Source organism: Coenobita brevimanus, chromosome 38 (assembly GCF_032717465.1).
Source record: "Coenobita brevimanus isolate Jiangsu-jjx chromosome 38, ASM3271746v2, whole genome shotgun sequence".
In the NCBI taxonomy this organism is placed as follows: domain Eukaryota; kingdom Metazoa; phylum Arthropoda; class Malacostraca; order Decapoda; family Coenobitidae; genus Coenobita; species Coenobita brevimanus.
Genome location: NC_136991.1, coordinates 51,010,046 through 51,032,420, shown reverse-complemented (window position 1 = coordinate 51,032,420; position 22,375 = coordinate 51,010,046). Strand labels below are relative to the sequence as shown.

At 40.1% G+C, this 22,375-nt stretch overlaps 1 protein-coding gene across 1 annotated transcript; it reads right to left on the bottom strand.

The window, feature by feature from the left end:
• Positions 1 to 840: 840 nt before the first annotated feature.
• On the bottom strand, positions 841 to 21,292 carry LOC145396531 (F-box/WD repeat-containing protein 7-like). Its single transcript, XM_080269909.1, has 11 exons — positions 20,950 to 21,292; positions 17,423 to 17,539; positions 14,941 to 15,975; positions 12,533 to 12,612; positions 11,044 to 11,203; positions 10,086 to 10,355; positions 7,074 to 7,253; positions 6,048 to 6,229; positions 5,414 to 5,639; positions 4,423 to 4,633; positions 841 to 4,208 (listed from the first exon to the last, which is right to left on the bottom strand). Exons 2-11 carry the CDS (start codon positions 17,528 to 17,530, stop codon positions 3,934 to 3,936), a joined length of 2,727 nt encoding a protein of 908 aa, XP_080126035.1. The 5' UTR covers positions 17,531 to 17,539; positions 20,950 to 21,292; the 3' UTR covers positions 841 to 3,933.
• Positions 21,293 to 22,375: the final 1,083 nt, after the last annotated feature.

Here is a 22,375-nt window from a genome sequence, read left to right as displayed (position 1 = left end):
ATTGCCGTGTATATCGAAACTCAAATATGAAGAATGTTTACCAGTAGCTAAAATGCCGTATACAGCTTCCCGCCCACCTTCTGCATTTGCAAACAGGCCTAAAGTTTCTTGCAATGGGCCAGTTCTGTATTCGCATACAATATTCGACTGGATGAGCCTCTGTATGGGAGGCATTATGGCTTTGGGGTGAATAAGAAATTGCTGAATTTACACACATTGCTGGAAACTTGAATCCTATCAACTTGGAACCGGGATGGAGGGAACTGTATCAAGTCTTTGATTTGCATTTTTCTTCCCAGGAACGCTTACTTACTTGCATTGTAAAAAAGCCTGTACTTCATTATCTCCTGATTCTCTCACGGTTCCATCACCTCTGCATCTGAACTGATAACTTCTCACTCTCCATGCATTCCACATGCCCAGACATCATTTTACCACTTGTTTCCAGCTGATGTCATTTTAAGTTTGTTCTTGCTACTACCAGATGATTACTGAATATTCAAGTCATGGATGGCCTCTCATACTTGAAGGTTTAGTAATCCCTCCAGTTTGGTCTTTAAAAAAAATCATGAGGATGGCGACAATAAGGATATCCCCAAGCTCAATGAATTAACTCGACCAAAACTACCTCCACTCTACGCCTCCATGTACTTTTTACTCCACTTACGGTGTCCCTCCAGTTACCTCAACATATTTAAATCATCTCATCAACAACTTTTTCAAATATGACATTAAACAATCACACTTTTTAGGCCAAACATCAAACAAGTAAATAAATTAAAAAAGTAGTTCTGAACTGAAATTGAAACAAGGACAGTATAAAAGTCATTTATTACCACAAGGACCAAGAGTTGTGACTGTCATTTTGTTGTATTAATCTAGAATGTGAAACGTAATTACACAATAATGACCACATATTCCCAAGTCAGACATGAAGAGTTCAGCATATGTAAAGTGTGCATTCCTCTGTGCCATGTATCAAGTATGACATTCAAAGAAGCAGTGTGTGTATGTTAAAATATAGGGTAATTTATGCTCCTGTATATCTGCTTTTGACTCAGTGTTATCATGTGTAAGTGGATGTTCCTATTACAAATACATATACAGTATGTTTATACATATACATGCACATCTTCAAGAAAGAATAAAGTAATAAAAAAAAAAATTGAGCAATCTCAGTTCTCTTCTGAAAAGAAAAGAAAAAAATTACTAAACTATTACTTCCTATCAGTGTTTACAAATGCCCTGGGGGGTGTACGGTAGAGGAGGGCAGGGATGTGGCCTCCATCACCACACCTGCATGCCTTCAACCACACCCCTACACCCATAGATGCACATGCCTTCATACGATCGGGAGGAATAACTAATTATTTATATTCTAAACAATGGACGGCTGAGTGAGTGACAAATGATTATGAATCTTTGAGTATGTGTCCATCCCCAACTGAGAGGCTGACTTGGTACTATAAACTGTCCTATACTCTCTTTCCTTTACCTGGCATTGATCCCATATGCAATATAATAATTTACCCAAATTATGCATGAGTTCAGCACACCTCAGTACTGAGGCACTGGTACCATCATAACAAACCACTGCCTTTCATTCAAGATAATGCACATATATAATTTTACTTCTAAGCAGCACAGATTTCTGCTTATGGGGCATGCACATTCTGAAAAGATATTAATAAGCTTTACTGTTTACATATTTAAATTCTGTGTCCTAAGTAATACTTAAAACTGAGGACACAGCAAAAACATTCTCATCAGAAAATTAACTTGTCATTAACAGTACCCCTGCAATTACAAAACATATGTAATACTTGATTAAACCCTACCCTGTTGTACAGTATGAACACTGCAAGATAAGCACATAAATGACCAGCTGTGATGGTCCTTCGCTATACTGTGATGAATTTCTCTGCCCCTACCCATAAATGCCTCCACTATAAACACTTCCCTACTTTCTTCAGAACGATCAAAAACCAGTTAAAACCCCAACTTCAGTACTAATTTCCATATATGATAAATGTGGGCAGTCACAAAAGGTAAACAACAGACTAGACCTATAGTTGCAAAATTACTATCAAACTCCAATTCCAATGGAACAAGACAGAAAATGAAAATATCCTACTTAGAATTGTTGTTAATACAGTAAAATGTATATACCTTATAAGACATATGAATAAAAAGTGAACACAGATAAGATGAAAAGAAGGAAAAAGGAGAACATATTCATACAATAAACCAAATGTAAAGTCCAAAAACATGTAAAGTTCATTGATAATTATAAAGTCATCACAGATACAATTCTGGAATAGTGTACTCGAGGCTAACCCTGTCTGGCTTCCCGAGTATCATGCCACCACATAGTCTACAGCCTCATCAAACCTTAAGCTCTACTGGGCTCTAAAAAAAAAGCCTAAATATCGACACAACTCTATCTCAGACTCAGCACAGCTGCAAACATACAGTATATATATATATATATTTTTTTAAATCTGAATTAATTTGCACACTTGACTTTTCTGTAGCCAACAGTGCCAAGTTTGATCATCCCCAATGAACTTTACCTCACACTTCAGCTGAGTCTTGAGGATTTTTTTTCTTCTATTTCCTAGCCCAGGTTGAGAAAATATAAAAGCAGAGATAATGGCAATGGTATGGCCTATGACACAGTATTATGTAGTTGTTGCTTACATAATACTTGTACCTCATGAGTTACATACACCAACACAAAGATATGTCAGACACAAAAACTAATTTTGTCTAAATTTCCCTCCTATTAAACAGTCACTGTAATAACACACAAGAATGGACACTCACACAAATATTGGCATTATAGGAAAATTCTTTAATTCTTGATAAAGGAAATTTGAGAAAGGAATACATCCTGAGTTTGTCTGGCACTGCCAGTCTACCATAACAGGTGTTATAAAATGGAAAAAGAACTAATAATCCCAAACTAAGAAAACAGACAGAGCTTTTTTGTTAATATATTACTGGAATATAATGCACAAATCAGTCCATCGTCACCATATATACATCCTTTGGTAGAAATGTCAACTTCCATTTCCTGAGTACTTTACTTCATGACCTAGTCAGTAATTCATCAGACCCTTTCCAAACACAATGATTTATCTAAAACATAAGCTCATAGCAATGGGAATTTAAAGTCATAGTAAACAGTACCAAACTTACTCCCTGTTAGCAAATACAAAATAAGCTAACTGCATCAGATGACTAATATCATTCCTGATGCAACGTAACTAAAAGAGAAAGCTGCTTGGATCCTAAACAGCTTACTTTTCACTGGAAATACTCTACATTCCAAGCTGTGACTTCTGTGGTTTAAACCCTCTTTACTGAAAGTGCAACCTAGGACTACCAACTAGAACCTCTCCAGGACCTTCCTCTATTCACACCTCATATACTGATATGATTTGGGTTGTAAAATTCCAACACAGACACTTAATCATTCTTGACATTAAAATATAAGTATCGAATATTTTCAAAGTGGACATGATTGATATATAATGCAAATTTCCAGTGAATGCAGAAATCATTTTCATCCTTGGATGATGTCCAAATATACATCTATATTCTCATGAAAACACAATGAAACAGTATACGAGAGAAATTCCTGATTGACGGACAACTTACAGACTACAAAAGAAATGACAATGATTCAATGACTGAACCTGCCAAGTGAAGATATGAAGCTAATGAAGATGATGGTGAGTGTCAGATGATCTTGTGTGTACAGTATTAGCACCAGGGAAATGTTAGTCATCACAAACATCGTCCAACTGACAAACCAGAGAAACTATATAATCACGAGCTTACTTGGCAGCAGCACAGATAAAGTAACATCACTTTGAACTTTGTAAGTACACATGGAGAACACACGTCTAACACTATCGTCCCCATGTATCACTTGAGGTTCTCATACACGTCAAAGTCCAAGACGAGGAGTTTGGTCTCCTCTGTACCGTTGCGGCTGCCCACAGCACACACCAGCTTAGTATCCGATGCTCTAATCCGCCACACTACTCCCCCGGACCCACCAGACTCTAGGGCCACTAGGTTTCTGAGAAATTCACCTGTCCGCACATCCCACAACTTTACTGTCCCATCATCTGAAGATGTCACCACAAACTTGTTGTTGAACTGCAAACATGTGACAGCTGACCTGTGTTTGTTAGGCCCTGTTGGAAGAACAATATTCTTAGAAAATGCACTGTGATTTACACTTCAGTACTGGTTCAAACAGCAGTGGGAGAAGAAAGATAATGGAAAGGATGAATGCAGAAGTTCTAGTGGGAGAAATGGGGACTATGAGGAAAGTATGATGCATCTTCATATTTTTATTTAAGCAAATGATAAGACAATTTCTTACAGCTGTACATGGCATTATCTCACCTGAGAGGGTTTGCAGACACTGGCCAGTAACGATGTCCCAAACCTTGACCGTAGAGTCTGCATTCCCTGAGATGAGGATGTTGTTTTTGAGCTCCATGCCTGATGTGAGACTCTGGTGGCCCATAAGCGTGTGGCGGCACTGTCCTGTCTCAACATCCCACACTCGGATGCTGGTGTCCAGGGATCCACTAACCACATGTACTCCATCAAACTGTTTGTGAATGATATGCATTAGCTCACTACGGTAAGCCTCATATGCAGAAAAAATGCTTAACACGATTTCAAACTACCGGTACTGTAAGTCAGAGTGCACTTAGGAGCATGGGTTGAAAATTAAGAACTTCATTATGTGTATGCATTATTCACTGCAATACAGTATGAAAAATTATGTTTCAAAGGAGAAGGATGCCCAAATTCATGCAGGCACAAGCAAACATGCACACACTTCCTTCAATATGAAAACAATGAAACAAATCATCTGAGTTCCAAGAGAGAAGAAATTTTTGGCAAAGAAATAGGGATAAAATGTCAGCCTTCTTTACTTACTGATGATGATGCAGATATATTAAGGCCTGGATACAAGTTTGAAAGCAGTCTAATTATACAAACCTCCCTCGCCTCCCTCCCCATCCCCCAAAAGACGGATGGTGTACTGCAGGGGGTGGGCAATTTCAGCCTGCAGTCTATAAGTTTATGTGCAGATAAGCCTGGGGTTGCAACCACTGGACTAGTATAGGGACTAATCTGACAAAGATCTCAAACCCTTTTCAAGTAAGTTAATGGCCAACTGTAATCAGACTGTAGGGCTGATTCACTTTTAACTTGTATCAAAGGCTCACAAATTTCAGGCAACCACAACATAGTATTTCTGGTACTGTACAGGCGAGTTGTGAGTATCCCGGTTCCTTCAGATGAAAATAAATGACTATTAAAGTACAGTACTATGATCTTCCACCTAATCCCAAAGCTGTAAGAGGCAATCCATTCTAACCTGTAATGAGTAGACTCTATTAGTGTGCCCTTGGAGAGTATGAAGGCACTCCTCTTTGTCAGCATTCCACACTTTGACCATGTAATCATATGCCCCCGATACCACGAGGCGGCCGTTGTACTGCACGCATCTGACAGCCGCCACGTGTCCCACCAGCACGTGTTCACAAGCTCCAGAGTTGACGTCCCACACTCGTAATGTTGCATCCCGGGACCCACTCACCACTCTGTTGAAGATGGAAGTAAGAAGTGGCTGGGAAGGTATATTAATCAACTTTATAGCCAGTCCAGACTGCCAAGGGAACAACTACTACTACTACTACTTTATAGCCAGTATAATAAAGTGCTCAAGGGGGAAACATATACTGTGGAATTACTGTAACTGTAGACTGTTCTGCAGACAAAATCTACAATTTACTGGGCTTTTATTTATCAAAATCCTTGCAGTTAAAAATCTGTACCCTTTCCAGGTAAAATATCACAGCACTCCAATAAAATGATACCCAATAATATGCAGAAATCAACAAACTGGACTACTAAATATACTCGATTAATCATTGCTGTAATGGTCTTTCTATATCTGATGTCATATATCAAAATTAATCCAACTTATAACAGATCAGCATCAGACATACTTGTTGCCATGAAGGTGCAGACAACGAACTGTGGAAGTATGGCCATAGAGGGTGTGAAAACACTCTCCTGTTTCGGCATCCCACACCCTCAACATCCTATCAGTGCTGCCACTAACAATAAGATTACCAGACATCTGGGAGGACCACACCCCACCTGTGTGTCCCGTTAGTGTCCTCATGCACTGGAAGAGGTCAGAGATTAGTTACTACCCTCATACACTGTAAATTCTACATGCCATGTGGAAAACAGACATACCACAGAAGAGGTCAGGGAATACTGGCCACTATTATCATACAGTGGAAATCCTATACAGTATACCACATGGAAAACAGAAGAGGTCAGTGGATATTAACTACACTCATTCTACACTGGAACTTCTACATGCAAAGTGGAAAACAGATGTAAAACATAAAATGATGATAATATTACACTTATGGATCAACACTGCCTAGTAGCAATGAAATTAGAGAAGTTTAAAGCTAATAATCAATCACAATTATTAAAAAAAAAAAAAATACTTAAACATGATTAACAAAATATCTTCAGCTTATTCTTTATGGCTGCACAGTACTTAAACACAAATTACAACACTGTATTCAAGAAAAAATTGTGCATTAGATGTCATCACATTTCCTTATAATGTGATAAATGTCTGGAAATAATTAAGGTACAAGAATGCATTACTGTACAGTATAAACATTTCCAACCAGACAAAAGCTGTTACACAATCATAAGAAAAACTTGATAAAAGCTTGCTTATTCATAGGGTAGTCAGAACTCTTATTAAGCTGCAAGTATTTCTTCACATGACATCATACAAATTGTTTAATGCGAACCTCAAGCAGTCAGAAACAGAAAGTAAGAAACAGACTTTATTTTTTTCATCCCTTCTTGTAATTATTCTTTCATTATGCATTTATGTAATTCTGATGACAGCACATTAATCTCAACTGTTTTTTAGCTCCTATCATGTGTAATTTACTTCCTCTAATGCAACACTGGGTATCAATAAATTATGAAGTTACCTTCCCAGATGTGGCATTCCAAACTTTGAGTGTGTTGTCATCGGAGCCTGAGACAATAGTATTGGCGGAGAACTGAAGACAGGTGATTACATGATCATCGTGTCCTTTGAGCACCCGCGGCGGCCTCAGAGGAGCCACACGCCAGTTCATTTCTATCCTGTGCTGACGCATGAATGCTGCCTATAACAAGAAAATTAACTACATTAGTACCATACTAACTCAATATCCCACTCTCATATTTTATAAGGAGCTCTACAGAATGGATTTTTATCTCTTTGGAGACCAAAATTAAGCTCCACTCCCTCCCCTGCCACAGGAGTTATGAGGTACAGGTGTTGAATGATGGACAGTGCCCATCCCTATGAGAAAAAACAGAGGGAGCTGTACTGTATAGTCCCACTCCTGTCATTTTCCATCATGAATCAGGCAATACTGTACATGGGTGGTATTCCTTTCTTCTCTATCCAATGGAACCCAAAATAAATTTAGTAGAAACCTGTGGATGAGAAGCCAAGATCAGTTATGAATAAAGTTAAGTGTAAAAACAGTTTAAGCTAAATGCCTATTCATCACTACCTTTCTGCTCATAAGCTCCAGCCACTCAATCACCATGATACTATTAAAAATGGTTGTTCAAAAGTGTGCATATAAGTAAACTGCATTTACCATATTTGAAAAATGTTTAACCTGACTGGACTAATGTGTCATCATAATGCACCCTAACACTATTGATCATTACCTCTGTCAAGCTGTAAGCAGTGGTTAGTGTTTAGCCAAACCAAGTTCATTTGTAATAAAATCTGATAATACAGTGCCATGTAAGAAAAGTTCTACTAGACTGGTAATCAAGAAGGACATCACCATGCCAGCATTACATCATCATCATCATCATCCAGACCTCCTTTCCCACCCTAGGGCAGGGTGAGGAGTAGCAACGTCCAGACAGCCCACGTTTGCCCAATCCAATGGGCCATGCTTCCATCCATTCGCCATTCAAGCCCCCGGAATCCAGGCTCTATCTGATACGCCAAAAAACTTTCACTACATTCTGTAGCTTCACATAAACGTATCCGATAGAGTCAATCTGAATGCTGTCACGTTAAAAAGGGGTGCCAAATCCCTGACCATGCACTTCTCACAATATTCATCCAGCCAGCTCGATCTCGTCAGTCCCCTCGCCTCACCGACTTCCACACCTCTCTTCCTTACACACTCATCCACCATAGTCCCCCATCTTCTCCTTGGTCTACCTCACCTCCTCCCTCCAAATTCGCTCAGATATACCTTTTTCACCACTATTTTTAACCATTCTCTACACATGACCATACCATCTCAGTGCACTCTCTTCGATTCTAGGGTCCAAGGACTTCCTCACTCCAAATCTTTCACAAATCACATTATTTCGTATCCTAATCACTCTCTGTACTCCATATACATTCCTCAGCAGTCCCATCTCCACTGCTCTCACTCCTGACATTTCATTTTCATGCCACACCATAGTCTCACATTCATATGTAAAAGCTGGCACTAAGACTCCTTCAAGTAAGCCTCATGCAGCTGCAACACTCAAGCCTCTGTTTCTTATCAAGGCCATCATAGCACCAGCCACTTTCCTTCCTTGTGTCACTCTACTTTCCACTTCTTTTGCACATTTTCCTCTCTTTTACAGCACTGTACCCTGGTATTTGAACTCTCTCACCAATTCCAGTCTCTCTCCATTCACTGTAACATCACACTGACAGTCACCTTCTCTCTCAATTACCATCACTTCACTCTTTTCTACATTTACTCTCAAGGCATGACACTCATGGACATCAACATAACCCTGCACTAGTCTACCAAGTTTTTGTCCGGGACTTGCAAGTAGTACTGCATCATCAGTACAGCTACATTAAATCTGAGATCACCATTCATTACCAATGCAATCCCTCTTTCCATTACTCATGTTTTTAGCTACTTCTCTCACCACCCCATTCATATATATATTGATCAACCATGGTGACATCACACAACCTTGTCGCACGCCCACACTGATCGTAAACCATTCACTTTGATGCCCATTTACCTTTACATATGCTTCACTACCATCATAAAAGCTCTTGACGGCACCTAGCAGTGTACCATTTACACTGTACATGCACAAAACCTTCCACAATCCTTCTGTCTCATTTGTTCTACGCTTTTACCAGATCCATAAATGCCATAAACACCTTACAGTCCTTCTCACAAGTCTTCACTATCTGTCTCACTGCAAATTTTCAGTCCACACATCCTCTGCCACTCCTAAAGCCACTCTATTCATCACTTGCTTGGACTTCTGATATCTCTCTTACTTTCTCTATAATAATTCTCCCACATACCTCCCCTACAACACACGATAAACTTAAGCCACGATAATTTTTGTACTCATTTCGCTCACCCTTATTTTTGTACAGGGGTACATTCACAGCCTTTTTCCACTCTGACGGCACAGTTTCACTCATCCATGCCTTCTTACATGTCTCCAACAAGCACTTCATTCTGCTCTCTCCACTACACTTAATCATCTCTGCACATAACTCATCAACCCCAGATGCTTTCCCACTTTTCAGCCACTTCACAGGGTTCTTCACCTGTGCAAGTATCATGTTTCCTGGAACTGCATTCCTTCTTTGCATACCCCCAGAACCAACTATGCTTACAGCGGCTCTGCTCTCTCTATTCCCATTCATCAGGCTTTCAAAATATTCTTTCCATCTGGTCCTTACTTCATCCCCATGGGTTAATAATCTACCACTTACATCCTTCACAGAGAGTGGGAAATTCTATCTATTTATGTATTTATTTCTCTACAGCCAAACATTTTAACCCTGGAAGGGGTGGCCACAAACCAATTATCTCCATGTCGCCCTGTCCTCTGCCATCTGGCTGCTCTCTCTCTCTCCAACTCATACCCACTTCCTCATATACTCTCCACTCCATCCCTCCATCTCATTCTCAGATGAATGTGAAACAAAAAGTGCTATCATTCACCTTGTATGGGGACATATGACTAACACTGGTCCCTTTTCTGCGCCTTCGATCCATGACAACGAGGTGATTCTCAATTCCGGCCTCATGACACTTCTCGCGCCAGAGCAAATTATCTGCCGCCAAAATATTCCAGTATTTGCACGTCTGAGCTGCTCGTAACAAGTCCTTGGGAGGCAGGAAGCTCAGCACATAGAGAGCCAGTTCTTTAGGTAATAGTGAAATAAAGTCACGCTGGAACTGAGGCAGGATTATTTGATGAAGGTGACGGACCTGTTGATGAGATAAATAAACAGATAAAGAAAACAAATAAATAAATGCATCCTACAAAAACTGTAAAATGGTTAGCGAATGACCAAAACAAAGATAATGTTTAACACTCTTCTTTAGGGAAAAAATATCTAATAAATTTCCATCTGTTAGTGGACATATCCACGGAAGAAATAATCAGGTACTCACACCTTAAAAGTTATTTGCTGGAAAGATACAACAGTTCTGGCCCAACCTGAACTATTCACTCACACCAGAAGACTTAGACATTTCATGACAGGGGGATGTAATACTGTAGTTCATCTGCTTCAGAATAAAAACACTAAGTATGCTTATCCCCAGTCTGCCAGGCTGAGCGGCCCTGGGAAACAATCATACTATTACTTGTATTCCAGCACCAGTACAGTCTGTTAAGACTAAAGTCCAAATAACAGTACACAAACACTGACTCTACAGAACAGCAGCGAGCATCAATAAATACAGAAAACTCATAAAAACTTTCTTAATTTTAGCTAAAACCTGCTATTAATCACGGACACTGTCGTGTAAAGGTGGAACTGGTTTTCTTATCACCCAGACACATTGTATTAATGAAACTGGGATGTACTCTTAATTGCTGTTGAAGAGCTCTCTAAGTCACTATTGTGATGATAATGGTAAATTAGGGCCAAGCCTCACAATATCCACTAACCTCATTAAGATCACAGACATCAATAAGAGAGTCGAGGGCGTAGCGTTTCTGTGCCGGGGACCATGTCTGATACTTGGCCAACCATGACTTGAGACCAACAGGAGGTGGAGATGACTTGTGACCTCCGAGGCCACACATCTTCCTCCGACTGCTTTCACCACTAGAAGCAAGCATTATACAGAAGTAGTACATGTTCTTCCCCCATCCAGCACCCCCCCACAAATGAAATTAAACAAATAAAATAAAATACAAAGATCAAAGGCACCACCACAGGATAATGAATACAGTACAGTAGAACCCCAGAATTCGTACACAATTCATTCCTGGAGGCTGTACGAGTTGCGAATTGTTCGAAAACCGAATAATTTTTTCCATAACAAACAATGTTATTTGAATTAATCCGTTTTTTAGTATGGATGAATGGTAGAGTTGCCATACAATAATGAATGGCAAGATCGGAGACACGGGTTCCACTTTCAAACTTTGCAGTGAGTTCTTTTTTCAGTTCAAATGTTGTTCTCACTGCTTTACTTTTAGCTCCAGCTGACTCACTAATCTTCTTAGGGCCCACGATTATGTACAATTTTCTAATGAATATACGTAATTCATCACAAAGTTTAATCGAGCCTGTATGACTGATGCATAGCTGGCGGAAGACAAGGCCAGACTGGCAACCATGTGGCACCTACGACGCCACATCTCTTAGTGTGAATAACGGGTCACAGTATGAAAACTGGTGCGATTTTTGGGCAAAAAAGCTGTATGAGTTGTACGAGTAGAGAGGCGTACGAATGCCGGGGTTCCACTGTATTTAAAAAAAAAAAAAAAAAGTTTTAAATGTCAGGACCAACTGCCTAGCCCCAGGCTCCTATACTCCTCATGGGGCAATGTAGGATTGGATGATGATTGGATGGAAAAAAAAAAAACATGGCTGAAATACAGGTATATGCCTACATAAGTTTTCTTGAATTACAGTGGCGCTGGTGATGGATACCTTCACGAAGCTGCAACAGTATAGCCTGACTACTCTGTAATTAACTTAGAAAACTCACTGTGTCAAACCCATAAGAAACTGGACTTGATAGGGTTAATCAATGACCTATTACTTGAGTTTCTAATATGGTGCCATCAAAGTATCTGAATTTTAACCTCATTGCTCTTCCTATATGCTTAATGCCTTAAAACAATTTTACTCTGTATGGGACAGAGTTCAAATTGGATGAGTTAGATGTAGGATTCATAAACCCACAATAAAAGAGGCCTTTCCTAAGTTACTTTACATCATCTAAGGGTAGCAAGCATAAGCTATATTATACATACTACTACTTCATCCAGTTGAAGCAATCAAAATGTTTGTATAAAGCTTCACTCTTGGTTTGGTTTGACAAATATAGAGCAAAACTAAATGAAAAACTAACAGTAAAAGATTGCATACAAAGATATAACAACCACCACACTTCAACATTCGTTTAATACTGCCATTACTCACCAGTGTTCCACAGCCTTGCATGACTTCTTAACAGGACACACTCCCTTGGAATCTGAACAAACTTCTGATTTTCTTTTATTCTGGAAAAAAAGAAACAAGGTCACATTATGTGCATTCATTATCACCGTCAAATAGCATTAGTGATATTTTTAACACTGCTTACAATGCATGCTACAATGAAAATTATTATCATTAATACTGTTTTATGCATCTGATGATGCACCTCCAGATGGTCTTGCCATGTGAAGTGAATGAAGAATAAGAGATTTGGTAAGAGCATGTCTACGTGAGGTGGAAGGGGAGAACGATAAAGAGAGGGATGGGGCAAACAGGCAGCTATATGAGTAAGGGTGGTGTAAGTTGGAGAGAGGGTAGCCTGATGGCAGACTGACAAGGAGGTAATCTACTTATGGTCACACCTTCCAAGATATTGAAAGACAGGCATTACTTTATAATAACAATCATCACTCAAACTTTCAATATTTTTTCATTAGCTTAACTTGTTCTTATTTCCCTCTAAGCTCTATTCCCTCTTACTTGTTGCTGCCTTTTCAATACCCCATTTAGGGTTTCAGCACTGCTATCCAAACAATCCTTGTACGTACCTATGTGGCTCTGGAAAAAAAGGTGACTGGTGCCTTCATAAGGAACAGGGGTCTAAGAACAGATACTGCAAGAAGAATGCATGAACGTGTGCTGCTGCCCAAGGAAAACATATACCGTACAGGGGTGTGAAATTGGACAGGCACCAAAACAAAAAGTCAATAGTATGAGCTGTGGAAACGAACAACTGAGAAATGTATTCGCAGTAGAGATAAGATAAGACACGATGTGATTTTAAAAAGATGTGAAGTATTGAAATCTAAGGCAGAAATGGGGATGCTTGGACAGTAGGCTATAGTCATATGGGCAGCACAGAAAGGGTGGTGAAACAAATATATATATGAGTCTGAAGGTGGGAGTCCAAGAAGGAGAGGGTCTATTTATGTACTGTGTGAGAATGTGAGGTCTGGAAGTTGAGAAGCTAGGGAAATGACAGGGAATAGCCTAAGTCACTTGTAAAAAGACCACAAACTTGGATCACTTGAACTTAAACACAAGCCAAAAATAGAGTATGATACCATACTTATCAAGGGCCACAGGCACATGAGATGAACCATACACAATTCACTCCTCCTGCACAGGATTCATCCCACCCTCATGATTGGATATTGTAATACCGGTACCTCCATCACATTGAAACTAAAAATGAGTACAGTACGTTTTCAACACTACAGAGAATACTTCAACATCCTTCCTCATTCACCCACCACTATACTTCACATCATGTAAGCTTACATAGACATAACCACAACAGATACCCAGAACATCCAACCAAACAGAATCCTTCACAAACCCCAACCAGACACAAGGAAAGCTGGCCGCACTATGATGTGGCCATCACCCTTCCCTGCTTTATTACCAAACAAAATACAACTCAAACCATTCTGTACTCACTGTAAGGCAGCCCTCTAACACCACAACATGCCATCCTAAAGCACCTCATAATACAGACAATCCTTCAACGTAACCTCAACAAACGATCTATGGAAAGGCCCAGCTTAAGCAGTAAGTGTTGTGATGTCCACTGGGTTAATATTCACGTAAGCCCACAGCCGTAACAAAAAGAACCAGAGTATGGGCAACTCCTCCTCCTTCTCCAGATATTCTACTCTCTTACTTTACAAATTTACCTCTCTTTTCAATTAGAGCACCCAGACACGTGACATCTTCCATCGTCTCTCTTTTCACCAGCACTACCAGCAACTAACTACTCAACACCCATCGCTTTACACTTATTTACTCTACATCTAATTACAGACCCCAAGACTCATGACATTCACACCACCCTGACCTTGGCTGCAAAAATCCCATAAACGATTAGCACGTGCACATTATCACCTTCTTACATTACATATACAGCCTCCCGTCCCTCATCATTCATCACTAAAGAAACACAAGTTATTTTTTTTTACCTCTTCATATACTCTATACTGTACTATACTGAACAACCACAGGGGTATCATAAACAATTGTCTCACTCCAACTTACTGCACACCACTCAGTCTTGCATATCCATCACAATTGCCTAATCACAAAAACTCTGCATGAATCAGCAGTTTTCCATCCATATCATAAACACAAGTACACAACATCTATACTTCTTCCTGTTCACCTTGCCACACTCTTATTTCAAATCAATGAATGCTATAATTATCCTTCAGCTTTTCTCACACGCTTTTTTTTTTCTCACTCTTTCTCTCTCAAACACTCTCCCTCCTCTTCCTTCTTCTCACCAATATGCTACTACAACATTCAGTATTAATGAGTTTACAATTAGTGCAATGCACTTCTGTTAAATTACTCACCTGTTTCTTATCACTATAGGGTGAAGTAGGAGGATCAATGGTCATGTAGTCGTCACTAAGATCCCCACCTCCATCTTCTTCCATATGTCTTTCCTCCTCCTCTTCCTCTTCCTCATCTTCCTCCTCCTCCGCCTCCCCCTTTTCTACAACTATTGCCGCTGCCTCCTCCTCTCCGGAAGACGAGTCCTCTCCATCGGTGAGGTGGTGAGAGGAGGAGAGGGCATGGATGTTAAGAGGGAGGTCGGGAGGAGCATCTTCGTGTGGAGTATCGGTCCCTAGTCCACCCCCACCCCCTCCCCCGGCCATCAAGTCACTACATCCCCGCTCGTTTCTGGGATATACATCGGGTCTGACATGCGGCGGTGCAGTCGACGTCGCTATGTCATCACTGTTCATAACGTCCTCCACTATCCCGCCTTCATTGTCATCCTCATATTCATCATTGTCTCTCTCCTCGTCCTCGTTCCCGACCATCCCCGCCACCTGGTCTACTTGGATGTCTCTCTCGCCGGCCTCTTTCTCTTCTTCCTCATCCTCATCATCGTCATCACTGCAACAGTCACAACAATCACTAATTTCCTCCTCCAGGATATCACGGCTGACCTTTTCACTCTTATCATTGCCACTGTTTCTTTCTTCACTGCACTCTTTTAACACACTGTCTTTTGACAGAAAGTCTGCATTGCAATGTGATGGTTGTGGTGCACTGTAATGTTCTACCGGCTGAGCATCGGCAGCCGCGTGACCCTGGTCCCTAAGGCTGCTGCGGGTGGACTTGACACTGTGACTGGAGGCACAGCTGGGACTATCTCCTGCAGCGTCCTGTGTGGTGTCGTCCAGCCTGCCGGTGTCGCCCCCACGCTGCCGAGTGTCATGTGACGCACGCCTCAGGCTGCGGCGTGATGCTGTGTGTCGCGTGATGGGTGCACCACCTGGGGTGCTACAAACTAACACACCACGGTTTTGCTCAATCAAACTCCGCCCAATGCCTGGTACCAGCAGCAGATCATCAACACTTCGGAACTCAACCATTGACTGAAAATAACAATAAATATTATCTTTTTTTTTTTTTGATGAAATCTGTACAGTACTGTAAATGAGAAACGTCACAATTCTTGAACTGTAATTGTAAACATGTATACAAGTGTCGTGTGTTAGTAAATTCCTTGGGAAGAATTGATGCTTTTGAGGAACATAAGACCAAATTATTATTATTATTATTATTATTATTATTATTATTATCATTATTATTCTTATTACCCACACAGTACACTACAATAAACTCATAAAATACAGCTGGTGAATAAAAATATCTAAAAGTTACCATACTCTACTTTTGTCTTCTCCTTTTCACACATTTTGACACTTTCAACACCAAGGATAAAATTCACAATGCCTGCCTTCATTTAATTCTCAACTTGAGTTATTACAGGTTGTCAATTATAAAAACACTGTAAATTAAGGAAGTTTGATGCTTGAAGTGTTTTTTAATAGGAATGACACTGAAATCCTTCATCTTTCTCATTATGTTTGCCGATGAATGTTTGTGCTTATAGAATACCAGTACACTGGTAAAGCATACCCATTCATGATGAGTTTAACATACTGTACTATTTCTGCTGCTATCACAACTCTCATATGGCAATGTGTTACATAAAGCCCAATCCTATACCAGATTAGCTCAACATACAGCAATAAACTGTAATAAAATCAGGTCACTTGCCACAAGAGAGGAAAAGTATGAAAAATGAAACCAAAGAACACAGAGCTAACTCCTCCTACTGCTGCTGCTCCCATGACATGCTCACGGTTCATAATACTGTGGTGCAGCACAAAATGCAAGTACAGTACTAGTCTCTCTACGCTTACTTCTATACAGGAAAGGGCCTTTGGCACTCCACAGATCTTGGAACTCCTTTCTCAGAGAGAGAGAGAGAAAAGAAAGACTCTATCATCCAATCCTTTACTGCCCCACGGAGTATAGCGTCCTAGGGCTAGGCTACTTAGTCCAGATATTAACAAAGTACAGTAAAATAATCAACTCCATCCACCTTCGACTTATATTCTTAAGGACCAGACCTGTCTGGAGTGTCTTAACCCACTGGGCCCACCGGGTGAATTGCTGCTTATATGGTTACCATCCACCATCATAAATGGTTTCCTAGATTATAAAGAACCATCTGTCTTGTTGCTCTGGACGGTCACCTGAAGGTTGCACTACTTGTGGATAGTGAATATCCCCAATAACCAGAAAAATACATACTGGTACCATAAATACTGTCTACACAAACAATGGAAAATACAGTACATTCATGTACAAAAGAGTGTAGGCTTATCTTGATATCACATGTGTGTCAAGATGAGATTTATAAAGAAAGTACAGAAGGAGAACACCGAACAAAAAAGTACTGTTACCAGGAAAACTGTACGAGAAGCAGGAAACACCAAAAGGAAATTTGTACAGTGCTACACGGCAACTTACGGTGCGGGTGTTGACAACAGCCTCGGCCTTAGCTCGGCCAACACCCACCAGGGTCTCCAGGTCCTCCACAGTAGCAACATTGATGTCCACCACACGATCACCCATCATAACATCATTCTGATAATATAAACAGTCATTAACATTACAGTATAGCACAGCACTTTATACAATTCTGTAGTACTGTCCTCATTATGACAAAGAATGAGAAGATCCTAGAGAAGAAAAGTTTATTAACATGCTAAAATTATGAGAGCATTATGCAGTTCCCCTTAACCCTTGGGATGAGTTCTATACCACCATAATTAATCATCCAAGCATAATAAATATTTTCTTGGTAAACAGAAACTAATTACTGTATGCCTTTTACAGGTAATACTAACCTCATCAAGTGAGTGGATGGTAGGTCATTAATATAACACTTTTTTATCCTTTCATGTGCTAGTGAATTAACCCCTTCAATACAATTATCCCCACAATTATTATCCTTTAAAGTTGTTGTCATATTTTAATTCAAAAGTGGGCATAGCCTTTAAGAACTAAACTGATGGGTAATAATGTGAGGGGGGAGTGGGTCAGAGAGGGCACCCTGATGGCAATGGACTGGGTGACTTTTTTTTTTTACCCCTTTTGGGATTAGCGCATCTAGCGATATTGTACACAAATGGACAGATTATCCTCATTATTATTGCTGAGTCACATGATCCCTCAACCTTACATGAAAGACACACTAACGGCTAAACACTATACCTAGGCCTAACTACACTCTCAGTGATGGTGAGTGATACCTTCACATGCTGGCAGCAATATAACTGGGTTACATAAATGTTCTAAAACGTCCTCCCCATCCCCTGAGAGGATGATAAGTGCAGGAATGGGGCAACTTCAGCCTGCAGTCCACCAGCTTCATGTTCAAATTGCCTGCAGTCACAAGGTAACATGACATGTTGATCTTGGTCCCCCAAAACCCATCTCTAATTAAACCTAATTAATACCTGTATAATCTAGATTAGGTTATATAGTTAGGTTAGATTATACTGTCTGGTTATTTTGGGTTAGATTATATTCTATCCATCTATCCATTGCCAGACGCCTTAAATCCCGTAAGGGATGGCCACAAAAAAATCGCTTCCATGTCGCTGTCCCCCGCCATTTCACTGCCCTGCTCCCACCTCACACCCCCTCTCTCATATACCTCTCCACTCCATCCCTCCATCTCATCCTTGGCCTCCCCCTCCCTCTCCCCACCTCCACCTCACTCATACATTCTCCTCATCAGTCTCTCACTCTCCATCCTCTCCACATGACCAAACCACCTCAATATGCTTCTCCTAATGCTTCCTATCACATCCACATCCACACCACAATGCTCCTTCACTTCCTCATTTGTCAGGCTGTCTCTCCATTAACTCCATATGCTCCTCTCAAATATTCACTTCCACTGCTCTCACTCATGACTTGTGTCCCTCCAACAAGATCCAAGCTTCATTTCCACATGTTAGAGTTGGTATCACAATACTGTCATGCAGTAACTATTTCACTTCCATGCTCACTTCTCTGTTTCTTATCACTGCCTTCAAGGAAACAGCAACCTTTCTTCCTTGTGGTACCATACCCTTTCAAGCACTTCACCCTCTAAACTTCCATCCTTACTCATCACACTACCCAAGTACAGGTACTTAAAACGCACTCACATTTTCCATTTCCTCCTCATCCAACCTCACTGTACATTCACTGACTTCACTTCTCTTGAAGACCATAACTTTACTCATCCCTACATTCACCTTTAGATTCCGTTTCTTAAACACTCTCTCAAACTCATTATATTATTCAGTTATTTAGGATAATTTAAGTTAAATTAATGGGTTCTATTAGCTAGATCTGGCTTGATACTGAGGCTGGACTGACTTGAAAGCAAGCCATAGCAACTGATGTCCACTGCAAAACTGGTAAATTTCAAGAAATGAAGCTAACCAACTACTATAATATTTTGCTTTTATCTATTAATTTCTTACAAACAATTGGGAAAGCTTTAGGATTTAATCCTGATTACAAATGAGCAATTTATTCAGCTGAAAGACGCACCCCATCCTTGAGGAATTATATATCATATTTAAATATATATATATATATATATATATATATACCAGTACCATATATATATATATATATATATATATATATATATATATATCTACCAGTATATATATACAGTAAAACCTCTACAATTTGTCATCCTTCAAGTTGGAAACCTCTACAATTTGGGAAGGCTCCAAAATATTCATTTAAAAAATCAAAATACAAAAATTCCCAAAAATGCACACGTGAGAGGAAGACAGTCGGCAAAGATCCCCCCAACTAGGTAAGATGTTGAGTTGTACAGTAATGTTTAAGTGTTTAGTGTTTAGTTCCCCAGTATAGTACAAGTCATAAATACATTAATGGCCTTTATAGTGTTAATTGTGCTTTACATAGTGTACTGTGACAAGTACAGTTCAGTAAAGGTGTGCCCAAAAGTGATCTTGAGCCCCCCTAACACCTCCAAAAACTACCAAAAGTCCTCCTCCATGCCTGCAATACACCCTACAACTGCATGGAATCATGGTCAGGCAGCTTTGACTGTTTATTGTAAAAACTTTTAATTTTTGTCCATTTTTTCTTTTTTTTGTGTGTGTGCTGGGCAGAAACTTAAAATACATCCCTACAACACAGCAAATAGGCTAACTCGGAAAGGCTTGCACATGTATTATGCCGAGTTGTAGAGGTTTTACTGTGTGTATGTATGTATATATATACTGTACCATATACATTTATTGACTATCAGATACATTTATGTGAAGCTACAGAATGCGGTGAATGTTTTTGGCATTCAAGATACAGCCAGGATTTCAGGGCCTTGAATGGTGAGTGAATGGAAGCGTGGCCCACTGGACTGGGCAAACTTGGGCTGTCTGGATGTTGCAATTCCTCATCCTGCCCTAGGGTGGGAAAGGGAGTCCTAATGATGATGATGATTTACATTTATCTTCACTGTTCCATGACCACTACAGTACAGTACTTATTCAGGGGCTTCAGTTAATGCCATGTGAATTTATCGCTCTATACCCCTAATGTTAGTACCTTAATTCAGAAATATCCTGCAGACCAGATGGACAAGAACAATGTAATCCAACCTAACCCACCAATACTTGTCTACCATACCAAATTATTTCAACAAATCCATCTAGTCTGCAGGCCACCATCCTAAAGATTTAATGGTAAAGGCCATCTCAAACAAAACCTTCACTGTTCCAAAACCCACAACCTTTTATTCCGGTAAATGACAATTTTTTGTTGTTATCAATGTCAATAATTAGGGAAACTTCTTTTAATACTACACCTATTCAGACCTGAAAATTCTCTCAACCTGATTTACTGTTCTTTCAGGAGCTCTTTTAATAAAGAAAATCCCATGCTAATTGATATAAATGTCCACCTTGCTAACACACGCAACATGAAATCGTCCCATGATGGCTGATCAAAACCCTCACCTGCGTTGGTGGTTCAGAGGTGTCCCCTGGCAGGTGGGGCGAGCTGGGTGAGTGTGGGGACTGCCTTGCCCCTGCACCCTAGCACCACCTTCATCACCTACGCCAGCGCCACCGTCTGCTTTCTTACAACTCTTCCGTCTTCACAACTCTTCGAGGCCCTGTCACTCTGGCCCCACGAAGGTTACCCACTGCCCCCGTCTATTTCCTACTTTTACACAAGATTTAACTAAGCTTCAGACACAGTAACTATGTCTACTTGTTGTAACTGAGCCATAAGCTTCATTAAAGTCCTTTACAGGCAAGGATGGGCGCTGAAAAAGGTGCCCAAGTAGGTTCACCTAGTGAGAGTAATCACAACAAAGACGCCATTTTGGATTTCCGGTTACGTTCGAGGACCAGCTTGTGGCGGGACACTCAAAGCTTGCTAATAAATCACGCCAATTTCGTCACTTTTACTCATACCACGTTAGCCTAATGTATACATGGACAAAGACATGATTTGTATAGTTTATCATAAGACATGTCACAATGTCATACCTTCATAAAAGTTTTTTAAAACTAATAAATCAGACAACAAAATTGTCACCACGCCTATTGAAGACACAAAATAATAATGTTAAACAAGCGATCTTAATCCAGTTTGTGTATATAATTTACTGAGCTACTGCCAGAATTCCACGAAACCGAAAGAAGAACCCAAATTCCAAATCATTAAAACCCACCTCAAGCAGGCATTTAACGCTAATGATGTGTTTCCAGCTCTTCCTCCCAGCACACCTTTCTGCACATTATTACTTATCAGACAGTAGCAACAACGATAATTAGGTTTAAAAGGGGAACACCAAACCCCTGTCACACATTTGTCTATACTAAATTCATATCACAGGGTGAACCATACGTCATTATTCCTCATACTAATTTCAGAATGTTAGGTAAAACAATTGGCACGTTATTTCCCCCTCCCTCCCCTTTTTTACTGTACTTTCTGCCCTCACTGGTGTCGCTATTAATAAGCTCGCGATCTTAATAGATTCTCTGCTATTTTCAGAAATTGTGCTTCTTCGCTGACCCTCCCCCTCAGGTATAGCCTATATCCTTTTGTCTCTGGCAACTTGCACCTGTCTTTCTTGCTGGAAGTTTGCTTTCATTCAGTCTGCCTATTGTTCCAATTCCTCTATTAACTGAATTTCAAATAAGTTTCATCAGTCTAGGAATGTTGCATATATTAGGTTGTAGGAGTCAGAGTGATTGGGATGGGTCGAGGGCCTCTCATATCCACCCTCGTTTATGTAACTATTTGAATCTACTGTAGTCTCAGCCTGAAGATTTTAAAGCACCTTTCCTCCCATAACCTTTCTAATTGCCAGTTTAGTTCCACCAAGGGTGCTCCACTGGCAATTTTCTTTTCTTATTCACGGTTAACATC

What these genes read in the sequence shown, in the direction of transcription:
- LOC145396531 (XM_080269909.1), bottom strand. Translation starts at nt 17,530, where the DNA reads ATGATGGGTGATCGTGTGGTGGACATCAATGTTGCTACTGTGGAGGAC. An exon ending in GTCATATGTCCCCATACAAG is followed by an intron (nt 7,254 to 10,085) that starts GTGAATGATAGC and finishes TTCTTGTTATAG; the next exon opens with GCAGCATTCATGCGTCAGCA. An exon ending in GGAATGCCACATCTGGGAAG is followed by an intron (nt 6,230 to 7,073) that starts GTAACTTCATAA and finishes GACCTCTTCCAG; the next exon opens with TGCATGAGGACACTAACGGG.